The sequence below is a fragment of the Brienomyrus brachyistius genome, chromosome 23, assembly GCF_023856365.1.
Source record: "Brienomyrus brachyistius isolate T26 chromosome 23, BBRACH_0.4, whole genome shotgun sequence".
Lineage (NCBI taxonomy): Eukaryota > Metazoa > Chordata > Actinopteri > Osteoglossiformes > Mormyridae > Brienomyrus > Brienomyrus brachyistius.
In genome coordinates, this window is record NC_064555.1 from 456,059 (window position 1) to 474,500 (window position 18,442).

The following is an 18,442-nucleotide window of genomic DNA, read 5'->3' on the forward strand; positions in this document are numbered from 1 at the left end:
TCCCACTCTGCTCCTGTCTGTCGCATTTCTGTCCCCCTCGTGTCCAGCGTTGGAAAGATGAAGGTATGAAAGGCGTGTCATTTACCAGGAGGTTTCTTTCCTTCCCCGGCCAAGGTTTTAATGTCTCTGCTCCTCCATTACGTGCTAATTGTGCGGCACGAAACACCGTGTTGGGCGCCAATCGCCCAGTTTCTTCCGGAAAAGGAAGTGTTCAGGTTTCCCCACTTCTCCTACATGGGTTAACTTGACGGCAAAGGAAATCATTTGAAGAAAAAAGTTTTTTTGCGTTTTGTACGCGATGGTGGATGATCCTGAAGGACCATCATCCCACCCTCCGCCTTCCCGCCTCCCACATGCTTCCTACCAAATTTTTTTCCTGGCAAATCTAACAAATCCATCCAAGTCCCTTTCACCGCCTCCCTGACAAAAGCGCTTGGTGTAGAGTTAGCCTGCAGACTGTTGGCTTGCCGCTTATTTAACAATGGTGGTGCTGTGCCCCGCAGATTCCCGCCCTGGTCCTCATCCCTGCCCCTCCCTCCGCTTCCTGCTCTGCTCTCTGCCGATTGGGTAGCGGCTGGTTGCTGGGAGTCTTGATCGCTGGAGGAGACGCTCATAAAGGGGTTTTGTCGCCACATACGAAATACACTAATACAATAACAAATGTTTATTTTTGGAAAGGATAGGATCCATAGATAATAGCGAGGCTGCACTGAGAGGCTTTGAAAGCGATTAATTGAAGTGCGGATGGAGTGAGGGATTTGCTCACCAGTACTTGTTTCTCTCAGTGTCTGGCTTCTCTGTGCTGTTCAAGCTCAGCTCTCAAGACAGAGCAGCTGAGGCCCAAACAAAGTTTGGGTAATAAAGGCGTGCTTGTTCATGTTAAGGCTGAAGCTAAGGATGGATTCAGCTACGAATCAGGACGTCTGAATCTGCCCGTTTGAAGCCTGTTGAATCTTCAGCTGTACATTTCATCACAATTTGCTAGACTTTTTTTTCGTTGTCTTTTGCTCTCTGCATACGACGTTTCCCTCCATCCCAGATGAGCGGCTCAGTTCACACTCAGCCGGCCAAAGCATCGATTTGATAAAAATCAATGAGTTCATCCGCAGTCGGGGGCACAGACCCGTCGCCTCCCCCCATCTGATCGTAAATCACGCCTGTAACCAGCTGCCCATGAATATTAACGTCTGTTATATTACAGTATTTTTTATTACAGCTGTCATGTCCCACCCAGCCCTGTGTTAGTGATCCCCCCCCTGCCCCCCACCGCTGCTGAGGATCAATACCCATGACACAGTCCTAGATTAAACAGGAACGAGCTCTCCCGCCTGCCCACTAGCTAACCCAACCCCCCCCCCCCCCCCCAAATCACCCCCATCACCACTGGGACTCGCATGCAGTCTTTGGCAGTTTAAAATTCCCCAATGACATCATAAATAAAAGCCGACCAGCCATAAGCCCTCAAATAAAACTGGCCCCTGTCGCTGTGGCTCCCTCTTCCCTTCTTTATTGTTCTGTCCTTTTTCTTCCTCCAGTTCACTCATCTTTTCCCCCTTTTTCTCTTAATGGTGCTGCATGTCCCGGACTCTTTCCTAAATTGGACTTTTCTTACCTTCCATCTAAATTCAAAGGGCTTCTCACACTTTCTTTTCATTCTTTTTCGTCCCTCCATTTGCGTCTTTTACCCCCCTTAAGCTTCTTCAGACCTCCAGCAGGAGAACACGTCCTCGACGCTGCTGCTATTGCCTGCTGTTTTCTTTATTTTTTATGTAAAGAGACTCTTTGTGTGCCTTTTGAATGTGTTTGTGTACGGGGGGGGGGGGACAGCATGGGGGTGCATGTTCATTGCATCACCTGAGATGTTTGCCGAATGGCTAATTCACTTTTTTTCATTCGGCGTCATTGTGTGATGCCACACATTGTGTTTTCAATCAAAAGGAAATGATTGCCTTCCTACTTCTGGCTGTCGTGAGCGTGGCCTGACGCCTCTGCCATTTCTTACCGGGTGAGTCTCTGCGGTGGCCAATGGCAGCCTGCCAACCGCTTTGGCCAGATCTCCTCTGTGTTCAGCCACCGACTATGTATTTGATGTGCGGCCTTGTTTGTGTCACCTAGTAGGGCCTGTGGCTCGGCCTGCGGACAGTCTCACCAACGCTGGGGGGTGGGGTGTGGTTTAACCTCCTGTGTGGAGGCTCTATGACATTCAGTTGCACAAGGGCATAACTTTAGATTGAGCATTGGGGGGGGGGGGGGGGTGTTGGTTACAATAAAGACTGTACGTGAAAACTGAGTGAGTAAGTGGGGTGACGGGGTAGTGCATGGCTGAGTGGGTTAGGACTGCCAACCCACTCCCTTCCAGATGAGCGGCTTAATTCACACTCATCCGGCCAAAGCATCGATTCAATAAAAATCAATGAGTTCATCTGCAGTCGGGTGCCCAGACCCGTCGCCTCCCCCCATCTGATCGTAAATCACGACTGTAACCAGGTTGCCGGTTCAAATCCCAAAGTCTGCAAAGTAATGTCACCATTGGGCCCCTGAGCGAGGCCCTTAACCCCAGGTGATCTGGGGACCGTCTGACCCAGCCTTCTCAATTGTACATCACTTTGGAAAAAATGTCTGTTAGTAAAAATAAACAAATTTAATTATTCAAAAACTGCAAAAACGGTAAGGAATTGGAGCAGTAAAGTGTGTGAGGGCAGTTGGGGTTACAGGCTAGAGCTCTGAACTGGAGAGGTCACAGCCTCTATCTCATTTATGCAGATCTACTTTTTTGCTTTTTCAAGGCAGCATATGTTTAATACTAATGCAGAGCTGAGCAAGTAAATAGATGTTTTACAGAGGCATCTGGAGAGAGTCAGGTGTCCTTTTCAGAGAGGGGATGCTGACAGGGTGACAAGATTGGGAGAACTGGCCAAAGTATTTAACGATGCAGAGGGGGGATGGTGGAATAGGACAGAGGGCGAAGTGGCGAAACCGTCAGAATATCACCGACGTTAATGGCTAATGAGAAGACATTCAGGAAAAGAAAGATTATCCCCCCGTCTCTGCGCTTTAATTATTCAGCTGCGATATAAATATAGAAAAGAATGCACTTAGAGTTGGTCGCCAGGGGAGATGGGGGAAGAAGAGAATTAGAGGGGGAAACCAAGTGGGGGAAAAATGGGAAAAGGCGATAATTGACTGATGGCATACAAGAGAGGAAAAAAAGGTCGGAGACGGGACTGAGGCGAGGAAATCGGTGATGGGCTTTAATTCTGTAGGACAGAGGAACAGTGAGATAAGATGTGTGAGGAAAGATGACGACAGACAGTGATCCGCGCTTGCAAGAGCGCGAGGGCAGGGCTCCGGAGCTGGGGCAGATTGAGAGAGGGGCGATTTTTACCGAGGAAAACAAATTGTGCTTCGGCATGACAGAAACACGTATAAAAATCAATGGAATGAAAAAAAACTGCGCTCTGTATTTCTAGCTGGGTCTCCCGGATATTATATTATTTCTGGAATTACAAAGCAGCATGTAGGAGTCTATATCCCAAATTTCTCCTTATTTCAATCCCCTCTATTTTAAAGCAAAGAAAGGCTCTCTTTGTGTCCTTAAGTAGATTTATATTTCCTGCCTGACCTCATAATACTAGTCCAGGCAACATATTGTCACCAATGGGTTTTACTCCAGAGATAAACAAGCGGCATTTAAAAGGCTCACGCCATGAATATAGTGTCACTAAAGGTTGGAAACTAAAACAGATTGGACACTGTGCCGTTTTCAGTTGGATTTAAGGGAGACATAAAGGTGACATGAGCAACAATTGTATGCTAAGCTCAGAGACCACCATTTATTTCTATTTAAGAAAAGCGCAGAGAATGAAACCGGGAAGAAATGGAACGTTTATGTGCCCATTGCGTTTATCAAGTCTGTCTTTGCGTGTCCTCGCGGAGGGGAAGTTCTCCACTGAATTCGTATGTTGTCCAGGAAAGAACGTGCCATTAAACACGCACAGGGAGGGAAAAGCCGCTAGACTGGCAGAGGAGCACGCCCAAGGCAGGAAGAGACGCGGGCCTCCGCACAGCTGGAGCACTCTGGGCGGGGTCCGCCTGAATCTGGACTGTGGCGGGGGGCCACACCTGCTTCACGAACCCCCGCGGCAGCGCTGCGTGTCCGCTTTGTAAGGACAGAACAGCAGTGGAGTTTCCCATAGGTACGAATATCCCACATAATCATCATAATTTCCCTTTATAATATTAACCAATTATCTTATCTGTACTAAGACTGTTTTTTGGCAAAAAAATGCGCTTAACCGGATCTTGGCAAGAAAGGAATAAAGTGGCAATTGACGTCACCCGAACGAAAAAACAAGCCCAAAATCGCCAGACACTTTCTGGTTGGCATGCAGTTAGTACTAACACCTAGTGCAACCAGCTCCGCGCAGGATCAGGCGGAAGCAAATATTTATCGACCGTGTGCATACATCATATTGACACTAGGCATGGAGCAGGGAGGGGTAATTGGCCGGCCACTGATATACATCAACAGAGCACGGGTTTTGGGGGTGGGGGGGGGGAGTGCATTATTTATCTGGGACGCGTGCACATCATCTGTCTTCCCATTAGCCAATAAGAGCTGAAATAGTGCTCATTATGCTGCACCGTGCACTTGCGGTGAGTCTGCCCGGTGTACTGCGGACCGGAGCGGACCGGAGCGGGGCTCGGCGCCACGTCTCACCCTGTGACGCTGCTAGTGACTGAGGGGTAGCGCTGGCAGGGGAGGAGGGACGCGGCTACCGCTCCGTCGCCCGTGTTTACACTGTCCTTTTATTTTATTTTTATTATATACTAATCTAAACGTAATAATAATCGCGCTGCATCATGCCGATTTGCAGTTTAAAGGCCTCCGAGCTTAATTTTTACATATGTACTGTGTGAGAGCGTTCGCGTGAAATGACACTTTTTTCCCCCCCACTGATGTATACCGACATCCGCAGATAATTTTCGACGGCTGGCGTTTGAAGGGAATATGGCATTTTGAACGTGAGTCTAGCGCTTGTAAGTGCGATCGCTGTAGTAGCGACGGTCGATAGTCTTATCGGGACGTGGGGCTTCGTATCAGATATTGAATTCAAGTTGTGGGATCTTCTTATATATGAATTGGATTTGTTTCCAAAAAACGTGATATATATTCTTTGGGATCGCTTGTGTTTTCTCTCCACCGGTAAACACTACAGCAATATTTAAGAATAAAGCACAGATGTAGCTAGAAGATTGCGTTACTGTAATTTATTGTATTAAAAAGATACAGTTATTCTGTATTTTGACAAAAAAAATTTTGATTTCAGGGTATCGTTGCTGAATTTGTGCTTAGCTGACAAACGTATCGCGCATGATTAGCACATTTACTGTTCGTTTGCTTCTGTAATATTTCGTTATAGTCCGGTAGTCCCGTTTGATTTGTCTTAATTTGCAGTCGCATTTATTTCGCGTACAATGTGGCAAATATTCCTTTAGCTGTTAAATACACAGTTGTCGCTGTCAAATATTTACATACACAAACTGACAGGAGATTATCCTGAGTCGATTGCAAATAACTTCCCGTTTTTGAAACTAATCGTTTAAGTACTCAGCACTGAAGACCGACTGAGACATCTTGTAAGTTCAATCTTTCGATGCTATTCCCTTTAAGTTTTTCGGTGTTTTAAATACTGCATGACAGTGTTGATTTTATGTTTTTTTTTTAATGTCGAATTGCACCTGTTTGCAAGTGAAATGTAAAATCACGTAAATGTGACCTTGTATTGTTTGCAGTTGTGAACATTCCCCCTATTTAGTCGTGTTCCAAAGTGCCTATTGTCTTACTATTTTTTTAATGTAATGAATTTTAATTTTATTTATTTATTTTATTTTTTGACTGTGATGTTGGTCTTAATCGTGCTATTGCATTGTTATAATACCAACCGTGATAGCGCATATGAATCAGACGTCTTCGTATCACTTTGATACCCTCCGCACTGCAGTTGTACCGGCTATATTATCGCGTGCACACACTGTGAAAACTTTTCCACTTGCTAGGGTTTTTTTCTACTCTGAACCTTGGTGGGGTCAGCGTTTGTATTTGTGGTTCATCTCAAAGTTTGGCAGCTTACCAGCTATCCCCACAGCAACATTAGGGACCAGTGTCATCATTTGTCTTTTTGGTACCGAGCTGCAATTTTTGTTTTCCTGTTCACCCCTCACCGAAATTGACGCGAGATGGGAGTTGTCCTCCCATCTCGTCCGCTGTCCGTGGTGCTGAAAATTGCACTTCTCTTGCTATGTGCTTAGACTTGGGACAGATGGCGGAGAGACAGGGAGAGAGAGAGGGAGAGAGGGCGGGAGAGAGAGAGAGATGTGCTAGTAAGGATCGGTGAGGGAGACAGCAGTGGAGAGAGGAAAGTGAGAGACAAGTCATGGCTCATCGGCCCACTGTCCGTGGCACACAGCATGTTCTTCGTCCTGGTCATGTGTACTTTTTGCAGAGGTGTCTGCTTCTGGCCTGTACGAGTGGGCCCACATGAGTGTGAACAGACTTAATTGCTGTTCCTGTTGGGGATGTGAGGTGTTTAATCACCAGGAAGAATAAGCCCTCGGGACAGCAGAGCAAGTTAACGAACTCCCTAAATGAGGGAAATAATGAAATGTTCCATCGAGCCGCCACTTTCCGTCCCTGCGTGGTTATTGACAGCGTCTTACACTTTGACTCTTTATTGACTTGCACCCTCCACACGTTAGAGACCCAAGCCTGCTAACATTTCACCCAGGGAGAGTTTAATAGCTTCTGTCCACCCACTGACTGAACTGCGAGCCACAGTATATTAACACTGCATCGGGAGAAAAGTGCCAACAGGCCTGGAACTCCCCGCAGATCATAACGAGTGCCGACGCAGTGCCGAAAGAGGCGCCGGTGAGGTGTGGAAACGACACGCACGTGGCCTGACGGGACGGTTCAGTCCCTCCGTAATGGGGTGACGCTCCCAGTCACATGCCGTCCGCAGGAGGCCAAGCTGATGGACACTTGGGTACGAAAGACTGTGGACAAGATGGCATGACAGATGGGCCGTTTGTGCTAAACCGCCCTCGATTGACAGGCCGACCGCTTCTCCCGTCTACAGCCAATTAACATGCCGACGTCTTGGGGTCTGTGGTCTTACTGCTGGCTTGCTGCAGCATTGACAGTCTGGCGCACATTCATATTATACTATTTATATACATACATTCTGTTTTTTGGCCCAGTCTTCTTCTCGAGTTGGCGCTTGATTCTTTCTTTTCCTGTCTGATGGTTTCCGATGAAAGCTAACACGTTGTTTCCAAGGATTTTTAAGAAACCATCGTAATATTTCCTAAAGGGCTCAGTGAGAGAATTTTACAGATGTGTGTGTGTGTGAGTGTTTGAGTGGACCTCAGGAGATCAAAATAAGTCTAGTCAAATTTTAGTAGTGAAGCTATTCTGGTAGCCTTGAGTTAGTTACTGAATGTTATTTCAAAATAAAGAGAAATACAGAAATATGTCTTGTAATATTAAAAAGCTCAGACTTTTCTTTAGATGACCCTGATCACAGGGAGAATGTGTGCATGTAATGGGGGTTTCACTAAACCTTCATTCCAGGTCACTTGGTATCTTGATTGCCGTTATCTGACTGACTTTTCTGAGTCTTATTGTTCGGGCCTGTTTAAAATTATCCAGTTCTGACAGCACCATCCCACTGAGAGCGTGGTTACTCTCCTGCACACGGTGACAGGAGAATCAGCCCATGCTTGTAAAACCAGTGGCTTCCATGTCATTGCTGTAAGCAGCCCCAGAATGTTGCACATTTTTTTCGATGGGAACATGGTTTATCATTTTAATTTGCTTGTGGTCCTGCCTCATATCACCAAAGCCATGTGCTTATACTGTAATTTTTTCCTAACTTTCGTTCTGTTATTAGCTCAGTTGAATTATAGCACAGATCTTCTGTCTCTTTTCTTGCACTCTCTCCATTCCTCCTTCTTAGATTGGCTGTCACAGTTTTTCCAATCTCCTCTCTCTGCCCCTTTATCTGATTTCTGCTATATAATATGTCATTATAACTTCCTGCTCTTTTCTTTGTCTCTCCTTTGATCTCTACTAAGCTGTATTACACTGTGTCCCAGTCATTGTCTCTCTTTCCTTGCCACTCCTTGTCTCTCCATATCACTGCAGGGCTGTATCCCAGTGTTCCCCGCTATCTCCCTGTCCCTCCTTGTCTCTCCATATCACTGCAGGGCTGTATCCCAGTGTTCCCCGCTATCTCCCTGTCCCTCCTTGTCGCTCCATATCACTGCAGGGCTGTATCCCAGTGTTCCCCGCTATCTCCCTGTCCCTCTTTGCCGCTCCATATCACTGCAGGGGTGTATCCCAGTGTTCCCCGCTATCTCCCTGTCCCTCCTTGTCTCTCCATATCACTGCAGGGCTGTATCCCAGTGTTCCCCGCTATCTCCCTGTCCCTCCTTGTCTCTCCATATCACTGCAGGGCTGTATCCCAGTGTTCCCCGCTATCTCCCTGTCCCTGTGTGCCGCTCCATATCACTGCAGGGCTGCATCCCAGTGTTCCCCGCTATCTCCCTGTCCCTCTTTGCCGCTCCATATCACTGCAGGGCTGCATCCCAGTGTTCCCCGCTATCTCCCTGTCCCTCTTTGCCGCTCCATATCACTGCAGGGCTGCATCCCAGTGTTCCCCGCTATCTCCCTGTCCCTCTTTGCCGCTCCATATCACTGCAGGGCTGCATCCCAGTGTTCCCCGCTATCTCCCTGTCCCTCCTTGTCTCTCCATATCACTGCAGGGCTGCATCCCAGTGTTCCCCGCTATCTCCCTGTCCCTCCTTGTCTCTCCATATCACTGCAGGGCTGCATCCCAGTGTTCCCCGCTATCTCCCTGTCCCTCTTTGCCGCTCCATATCACTGCAGGGCTGCATCCCAGTGTTCCCCGCTATCTCCCTGTCCCTCCTTGTCTCTCCATATCACTGCAGGGCTGCATCCCAGTGTTCCCCGCTATCTCCCTGTCCCTCCTTGTCTCTCCATATCACTGCAGGGCTGCATCCCAGTGTTCCCCGCTATCTCCCTGTCCCTCTTTGCCGCTCCATATCACTGCAGGGCTGCATCCCAGTGTTCCCCGCTATCTCCCTGTCCCTCCTTGTCTCTCCATATCACTGCAGGGCTGCATCCCAGTGTTCCCCGCTATCTCCCTGTCCCTCTTTGCCGCTCCATATCACTGCAGGGCTGTATCCCAGTGTTTTCCAGTGTGTGTCTCTCTCCCTGCCCCCAGGCGCCGCTCGTCTCTGATCTCTGCTGGTCTCACAGTGTGTGCCCACATGTGTCTCCCAGCATGTGGCTTGTGCTCTCTGTCTTCTGCTTAACTGCCTAATAAGGAATTACTGTAATTTTAATGAGCCTTCCTCACCTTCTGCTTCCCTCTAAGCCAGGGGTGTCAGACTTTACTCGTGCTAAATCATGTATATACGCGTTTTAGCTTAAAGACACTCTCACAATTATTCAGTCAGTTTTGATATTTTGGGGAGTTCGTTTGAAGATTGCATCTTTTCAGTGTTTATTAAGCAAATGTATGTTTAAAACTTTGTTTTTGTGGATTCTCTTAAGTATAATTTTTACTGATAATAAACTCTTAAGAGAAGAGAGCTTACAAAGTCAGAGTAATGGACTGGAGAGACGACCAACCATCACCAGGTCTGCCAGGATCTCAGTTTTTCATCCCTGCCTTAACTGCGCATGAAATTCCATGGTCCTTTTCTTGTTACATGTTATTTTTTGACTTAGATTGAAACAACAAAGTTCTCTCTCAGTCAGTAGGGGCGGAGAGATATTGTGTTGAATTAGATTCTATATTGACATGACTCAGAATGACCTTCAAGTGTTTAGGATACAATATACAGGCAGATTTTGTTGGCAGTATGATATCTGAGTTACTGAATCCTGGGATTGGTGGCCTCACTGTGCGCTGTCAGACATTGCCTGCTTTAACCAATCAGGAGAAGCTAATAGCATAGGTTGGTCTGTCCGCCAGGTGTTTTCAAAACCTAATTTCCACCATCACTGGTATTTGAGAAATTATAACTGACCGGTTTAGTGCATCTGTTATTCCGGGTGTTAACTATTGGCCATATTGATAATGGAATGGCGATGTTTGGAATCTGGTAGCCAAAATACCTTTTAGAATGTTTAGATTCATCAGGGAGCTTGAAATTATAAAACAGGACTTAATGTCAGAGAAATATATTTGAAGAATTATGTATGACAGAATCAGTGTCTGTAGATAATCAGTGGAAAGATTCAGTATCAGGAATAATTGGCCATATTGATTATGGACAGGGACTGTTTCAGTGGGTAAAATGCCATAAAACATTTGAATTATAAATGATAAAGCCAGTTTGTGGTTGTCCTGTAATGTTCTTAGAGCAGTGCTGGGGGCTGACTGGATGTTGGTGACAGGCATACCAGAATATTCTCCCGCAGAATTGGTACCTCCAGGAGGTTCGAGCTGGGTGATGCTCACCGAGAGCCTCCCAAAGCAGCTTAAACCCGGAATGGTTCTGGGCCTGGAAGCCCACTGTGTCTCAGGGCCTGTTGAGGGATTTACGCCTCGGACCGGGCAGATAGGAATTACAGTACATGACGGGCCAGATGCTCTGGTGAGAGATGAAGCACAAACACGTGCAGTGTACGAGGAGGAGATCCAGGGGAATTTAGGGGAGGAGGAGCCCATATGAGGAGCCCATAGGAGAAGTCTATAGGAGGAGCTCATATAAGGAAAACATAGGAGGAGTCCATAGAAGGAGCCCACAGGAGGAGCCCATAGGAGGAGTCTATAGGAGGAGCTCATATGAGGAGAACATAGGAGGAGCCCACAGGATGAGCCCATAGGATGAGCCAATATGAGGAGCCCACAGGAGGAGCCCTTAGGAGGAGTCCTCCTTCCGCCCCAGTATGCAGGGAGCTGGGGGTTAAGTGTCAGGTGGGGGGCCAGGACTCCTACATCCAGGAGAAGGAACTAGAGGATCATGGAGAAGAGTGTGACTCTATTCCTGTTTAGAGAGAAAAATCCTCCGTTTACAGAGGAAAGTCTTGAGTTTCAGCCCCAGGATTTGAGCCTACGTGATGCCCTGGTTATCACACTGAGCCTCTTAACTGGCCACTGGAATGGAAAAACGATTCAAGTTCAGAAAGTCAAAGGCAGATGTGTTACAGTCTTGTTTGGTTTTCTATATACTGCTTTATGATTAATATGATTAACAGCAATCAACATCATTATTTTCTTCAATGATATATTCCTCTGTGTGCTTGGAACAACACTATTAACAAATAAACTGAACTTAATAACTGATATAAATAAGAAACAAACCGGGTTTCATTGTTTCATCTTCCTTATAATTCTACAGTACAATGAACATGAAAATATATCTTTTCCTTGGCTCCGTTAGAGAGTCGGTTCTGGCTGGGTAATTCATGCTCCGGGCTTTATTGTTTTTTTGTGACGGCACGCAGTAAAGCCTGCATCTCGTCAGCCAGTCGGGCATAAATTAGCTTTTTGTTGCTGTGGACCGTGAAAGAGTTACTGTCACGGCAGACGTGTGTAAACAACACATTTCATCCATACGAAATAAAAGCCTGTTTTTTTGATGAATTTGCTGTGGTGTGAGCAGGGTAACCCAGGTATATGTGCATATAAAACTAGTACATTTAAATGTGTATATAAAACAGGTAAATTGCATAAGAATGTAACAGTTGCAGTGTGAAGTTAATAGTGGCATAACATAAGGGTAAAAGTCCTAATAATGATTTTAAAAAAAGGCTTGGACCGTTACACATTATTTAGCGATTACTTAGTTTTTATCCATAGCAATGAACCGTTTTTGGGTTCAATGACAAAAATCACCCTGCTGACCCTGGGATTTGAACCGACGACCTTCTGATGAGAGGGACAAAGTCACGCACCTGTCCTTTGCTATAAAATATTTGTTAGCATGACGTTAAAGAATGACGGCGTGGGACAGCGGGGCCTGGGGGAGGACCGCCAGCAGCTGTTAATCTTGCCCGTTTTAATCGTTGTCACGGCAGCGAGCGGAGGTCGGCGGGTGAAGCCAGCCGCTCGCATTTCTTATGTTTATTGCCTCCGCTGCCGTCCCGCATGGCCAACGTGCCTTACGCCGGCCTCCCTGTTATGGCTTCTCAGAGCTGGTTTTGAGATCTCCTCTGGTTCCCTCTAAGCCCTTTAGACCTCCTGCTGTCCCGCCTCTCCCCATTATGAACCCCCACACCCTATGGGTGTCGCTGTCTCTCACGTGGCCTCTGCTCTGTTACAGCCCACCCCCAAATATTTCATGACAGCCCTACTGTGACTGGATTCCTGGAGTCTCTCACTTTTTGGGGTCTCCCAGGAAGCCCTTTCAGTCTCTCCCATCTCCCTTTTCCTCCTTCCTCTGCTCTGCTGCTGCTCTGCATCTCAGGAACCAGCAATGTCGCTTGTCATCTGCGGGAATCGAGATCCATGGAGCCGCCCGTGCGTCTGTGTTCCTGTGTGTGTGCGTTTAATGTAAACCTGTGTGTCCCTGGGTGGAGGCCATTCTATCAGGCTTTATGGGCCTGCGCTGTAGGATGGATAAATTTAGAGTGCAGACAGATTGGGATATACAGCCAAAGTCACCCCATCCGGTATCATAGCGCTATTGTATTTCTGATAGGGAATGAAAACCTTCCTGTGCTGCTGGCTGCCTTTCCCCTGCTATTTACCGTCAAATTTTTAGCGGTAATTACATGTAATTATGTGATTAGTGCCTCACGTTTTAAAGCAGCTCCTTGCACAGATATTCTATTTATTAAGCTTCTCTCTTTCTCTCTCTCTCCCTCTCTCTCTCTCTCCAGGTAAGAGAATGGCACCGTTCCTCTTTCCTTTCGCTCTCTCCATCCTCCCCTTTCTCACTGTGGCTGCGCATAACACATCCGCTGGAGGTAATCCGTGATGGCATCCGTGTGTTTGCATGTGTGCACACGTGTGTTTGCGTGTCTGTTGACATGCTCTGCCAGCTCTCTGTGTCGTACAGCACATGTGCCTCCCCGCTTGTGTGTGTCTTACACCCATGGTTATCTGACCGCTCTGCACTGTCAGTTGCTCTCGTTACTATAATCAGGGTCGCCGCATATTATTCCCGAAATCACTTCAGCCGGGGCCCCTGTGGCGCATGCCCCCTCCCACCTGGCCCAGCCCCCCCCCCCCCCCTCCTCCCACGAATTCCCCAGTTGTTCCCCTGAGACAGCAGCCCTGACTGTAATAACCGTCGCAGCTTCAGGACCAGGATTCAGATTGACACAGGAGCATAATAAGACCAACATTGTAGAAATAATAAAAAAACTGAATGAGTGAAATCACAGTGATAAAATTCTAAGACCCAGCTATTGTGAGGAATAGCGTATCCACAAGAGCATCAGCATTTCCACAGTGACAACCTAGGGGCTCCCTAGAACCAGAGTAAGGGACAGGGGCACTGCTAGAGATTTTGGGCCCTGAAAATTTATATTATTGAGCCCCCAACCAAGACTAATTCAATAATGTTCCAGATTTTTTAGGGCCCCTGTCACTTAGGGGCTTGTTGAATTGTCCTACCTCCCCCCTTTATGGAGACCCTGTTGGAGGGGTGGGGTGGGAGCACCAGAGAGGAATTGGGGAGAATGTGAAGGATCCATACTCACATCGAGCTGGGGGAAGATTTTAACTCTTAATCCAGGGAGCGTGAATTGACATTGTGAGACAGCAATGTACCCTGTATATGAATGCAGTGGGAGTTATACATACACAAAAATGTACATGATTGGTTGGTCCCACCTCCTCTAGTTGCTTGGATCCACCTCCCCTATAATCTGATTGGTGATTCTCTGAACCAATCATTTTTCATTCTGCCCCCATAACATTTTCAGTAAACTCTCACGAGCTAATGTTGCTGCAGGATAGTGGCTATGGGGCAGGCAGGCCAGCCTCTGATTAAACAGGCCTCGCCCCTACGATGGTGGCTATGCGGCAGGCCTGCCTCTGATTAAACAGGCCCCGCCCCTACGATGGAGGATATGGGGCAGGCCAGCCTCTGATTAAACAGGCCCCTCCCCTACGAATGTGGCTATGCGGCAGGCCAGCCTCTGATTATACAGGCCCCGCCCCTACAATGGTGGCTATGGAGAAGGGCAGCCTCTGATTAAACAGGCCCCGCCCCTACGATGGAGGATATGGGGCAGGCCAGCCTCTGATTAAACAGGCCCCGCCCCTACGATGGAGGATATGGGGCAGGCCAGCCTCTGATTAAACAGGCCCCGCCCCTACGATGGAGGATATGGGGCAGGCCAGCCGCTGATTAAACAGGCCCCGCCCCTACGATGGAGGATATGGGGCAGGCCAGCCTCTGATTATACAGGCCCCGCCCCTACGAATGTGGCTATGCGGCAGGCCAGCCTCTGATTAAACAGGCCCCGCCCCTACGATGGAGGATATGGGGCAGGCCAGCCTCTGATTATACAGGCCCCGCCCCTATGATGGTGGCTATGGCTGGTGTATGAAAGCTTCCACTCTGAGTATTCTCCGTTTATCAGCTAACAGTTTGTCCAAATAGGAGCAAAGGAGTCTGATGTCTGGTGCCAACATGCCACAGGACAGTAATTTCCCCTCCAGACTAAAAATCTCTTAATTTCTGATAACGTGGTCCCAGTGGGTGGGGGTGCTGAGGAGCTTTTAATTTAAGGCTGGTATGGTTAAGCGTCTGTAAAGTCGCTTCAATTCTACCTTAGATCAGGGGGAATAGCTTCCCCTAAGGAGTGAGAAAACGATTCCTCTCCATTGTTAATGGACACAGAGCGGTGATGTGCTTCAGTGTCTGAATCGAGGTGTTCGGTGTTTTTCCCTCTTAGGTTGTGCTATTATCCGTCCCCCCAGAGATGGAGGGATAAGGTACAGGGGGCTAACGCAGGAACAGGTGAGTGCAAACAGTGCCGGTAGCTTCCTATTTGCAAAATATTATAGAGAACGTGAGTACCGTTTAAATGAAGGTTCTACAGGAACCAATGGGAAGAGAGCTGATGAGCATTTTAAACTAGCAGAGCACTTTTAGAATATAAAGAGACGCTAAGACTGCAGACATCCATGGATGCGTCTTGCCATTGTTTGAGGATAGATTTTTATGCAGCTGAGTAGCTGTTGTATGTTTTTAAGCTGCTCTATGCTGTTGTTACAGGCAATTAATACCAGAGCAATTAACAGGGGAGGAAACAGCAGCTCATTACACATTCATGAATGCAGAGCGTCGGTTTTGATGCTGAATTATCAAACAGCTTGAGCTGGTTAAAATAAGGCCATCTTTGCTGCCTCGTGCTAAATCGGGATCTTGGCAGGACATTGTTATTGTCAGAGATGTGGATGTAAATACACTGCAGGGGGGTTTCAGGCCGGAAGAACTGCACAGGGTGAGCAAAGAGGGACACTCACAGAAACACACACACACTCACAGAAACCCACTCACAGACACACACTCACACATACACAGTAAACACACAGAGACAGCAAACACAGACAGTAAACAGACACAGACACACACAGACACACACAGACACACACAGACAGTAAACACACACACACACACACACAGACAGTAAACACACACACACACAGACAGTAAACACACACACACACACAAACACAGACAGTAAACACACACACACACACACACACACACACACAGACACAGACACACACAGACACAGACACACACACACACAGACACACACACACACACACACACACACACAGACACACACACACACACACACACACACACACAAACACAGACAGTAAACACACACACACACACACAGACACACACACACACAGACACACACACACACACACACACACACACACACAGTAAACAGAGCACCTGTGTGCAGATCCGCAGCATCCAGATCCTGCCCGTCGACTATGAGATCGAGTACATCTGCCGGGGGAACCGCGTCATCGTGGGGCCCAAGGTCAGGAAGTGTCTCCCCAACGGCAGCTGGACGGAGCTCACGCAGCGCAGCAGATGCTGTAAGTGCACCCCCCCCCACCCGCTGGCCACCCCGCTGCCATCCTTCACCTGCCTCCGGCCGCTTTTACAGAGCCGCTATCTATGCTCTATATCTATGTTTTTTTATTGTATAACGGCTGTGTGGCAGTTTCAGGTATACACCACAATTCTTGGCCGCCATTTATGTATACCATGTACTATTTATATAATCGTGATGAACAAGCCTTCTTATATTTAAATATAGTTTTGTTGTCCTCTGCAGGGTGGTACAGTGGTAAGCACTGTTGCCTCCTGCCTCTGAAGATCAAGGTTCAATTGTCTGCCCAGTAGTAATGGCCGAATGATGCTTCATGAACCATTTGCTGTATTTTTTAACCCCACTAGATGGTGCTCTTGACTTGCTTTGGGGCATGCGTTGAGCCTTTTTTAACAGAGAGCACCATCTAGTGAGGTCATAAAATACAGCAGATGGTTCATGAAGTTTCATTTGGCCATCACTACTGCCTTGGCTTTATGTGTGTGGATGCGGCATGTTCTTCCCAGATTGTTCTGTGGTTTTCTTTTTGTTTTCTGATTTAAAAACATGCTAAAATTGCTTCTGTGTGTGTGAATGTTGTGTTCCCTGTAATCAGTTGCCATCCTGTCTTGGGTTATTGTCTGCCTTCAGGCATAGTCTCCAGATCTCCGTGACACTGCATATGATAAAATTGTCCGATACCTAAAGATCCCAGCTCCTTCTCTACTCCTGCTTATAATATAACTCCAGCCTTCCAGATAAAGGGCTCCATGCATTAGACATGTCTGTGGGTTAGATCCCTCCATCATAAACTGCTGTGACATCTTCCATATTCCTTATTTAGGGAAAAAACCCCAAGAAACGATTTACCCCACAGTCATTTGAGTTTTGGGAAGAATCCCAGTGTGAATGATAGATGAAGACCTCACTGGTCCTTTCTGTCTGACAGAAAGTAAAACAGGCATTCAAAACTTGCAGTGGGTGGAATAGTTGTGTCCTGTCAATCAATGGTCTAGCCCAATCTAATTGCAGTAGAAACAAATAAAGTAACCAATTGGAAGCTGGTTTGTGAATGACAATGCAAAAGTGCCAGTCTTGTTTTGAAGCCAAACGCCTCCTGTCAGTATCTCTATCCATCACAGCTGTCTTCCTCCCTGCAGGAAGGCAGGACAACAGTCTGGATTGGCAGTAGGAAACTGTAAACATGTCAGAACAAATGTTCTACTTCAAACCCAAGATAGAAACTTGGAGGTTTTTGGTTTGTAAGAAGATAGTTTTGAAGAGTCCTTAAGGTGAACTGCTAATGTGAACTGCCGAGCTCTGTAAATGGATGACGAGGGGAGATGGATAAAGGAGTCAGCGGTGGGTAGCATGGTGTGCAAGAATGTAGATTTATGCAATAAATATTGAGGGAAGAAAGGTGTATAATCTGAATTACTATTAATGATTCCTCCTTAATTTGTATTCGTGTTTAATCTGAGTTTACTGTTGCTTGGTAAGAAATGCAGAGTAAGATTTTCAGTAGTGTAACTGACGGTTTACTGTGTGTATTACAATAAAATCTCTAGAATTAATGTTGATCTGTACAAATGAGTATAAAATGAGTATAAGAGTATAAAATTCTCATAGGATCAAGGCTGCAGTGAAGCAGCGGATTAGTGGGCTTCACCACCCTGAACTGTGCGAGTTGCTCTTTGCTACACAGACGTAGCATATCCCTGCTTGTGTTGGGTGGTGTTGCTTGTGACGCTGCCCCCCTCCCTGCCTCTCGCAGTGCTGATGTGCCCGCGTGTGTGGACCTCCTTGGAGAATGGCCAGGTGATGATGTGGCCCGCAGGGCTCCCGGTGGAGGGGACGGTGCTACAGTACAGCTGCCTGGCTGGTTTCAGGCTGGTGGGCCGGAACTCCACCCTCTGTTCCAAACTTGGCAAATGGGACTCGCCCAAACCCGTCTGCCATTGTGAGTGAGCACTACTCTGCCACCTGCATGTGCACGAGTGTGTGTGTGTGTGTGTGTGTGTGTGAGTGTTTGCATGTAAACGCATCAATAATAGGGTTTTTATTATGACAGTATTACTTGTGAGGAGAGTATTATCTCTGTCACTTTTTCAAAACTAAACATCTCATACATTGAAGCTTTGAAATTCCAAGAGGCCTCATTCCATTCTCTGAATCTCCCGGCAAATCCGAGAGTTGACAACCTTAATCAATGTGTCTCAGGATTGAGTTTTCTGCGTGTGTTTTCCGCTGTATAAAATATAAAAAAATTCTTTAAAATCTCTTTTTTCAAACACCTACCAGCTCTATTGTTGTTCAGAACATCAGAGT

General features: G+C 47.0%; 1 protein-coding gene across 6 annotated transcripts in view; it reads left to right on the forward strand.

Moving 5' to 3' along the window:
• Nucleotides 1–4,636: 4,636 nt before the first annotated feature.
• gabbr1b (gamma-aminobutyric acid (GABA) B receptor, 1b) overlaps nucleotides 4,637–18,442 on the forward strand; it is a 50,646-nt gene continuing 36,840 nt past the window's right edge. For 3 of the 6 annotated variants that reach the window (XM_048994068.1, XM_048994073.1, XM_048994072.1), the window contains exons 1-5: nucleotides 4,640–5,640; nucleotides 12,920–13,006; nucleotides 14,948–15,012; nucleotides 15,980–16,118; nucleotides 17,889–18,074. In XM_048994068.1, coding sequence (XP_048850025.1) covers nucleotides 12,928–13,006; nucleotides 14,948–15,012; nucleotides 15,980–16,118; nucleotides 17,889–18,074 — 469 coding nt within the window. In that variant the 5' untranslated portion in view covers nucleotides 4,640–5,640; nucleotides 12,920–12,927. Of the gene's footprint in view, nucleotides 5,641–12,919; nucleotides 13,007–14,947; nucleotides 15,013–15,979; nucleotides 16,119–17,888; nucleotides 18,075–18,442 lie in introns of all 6 variants that reach the window. The other 3 variants (XM_048994070.1, XM_048994074.1, XM_048994071.1) reach the window with 3 other exon arrangements.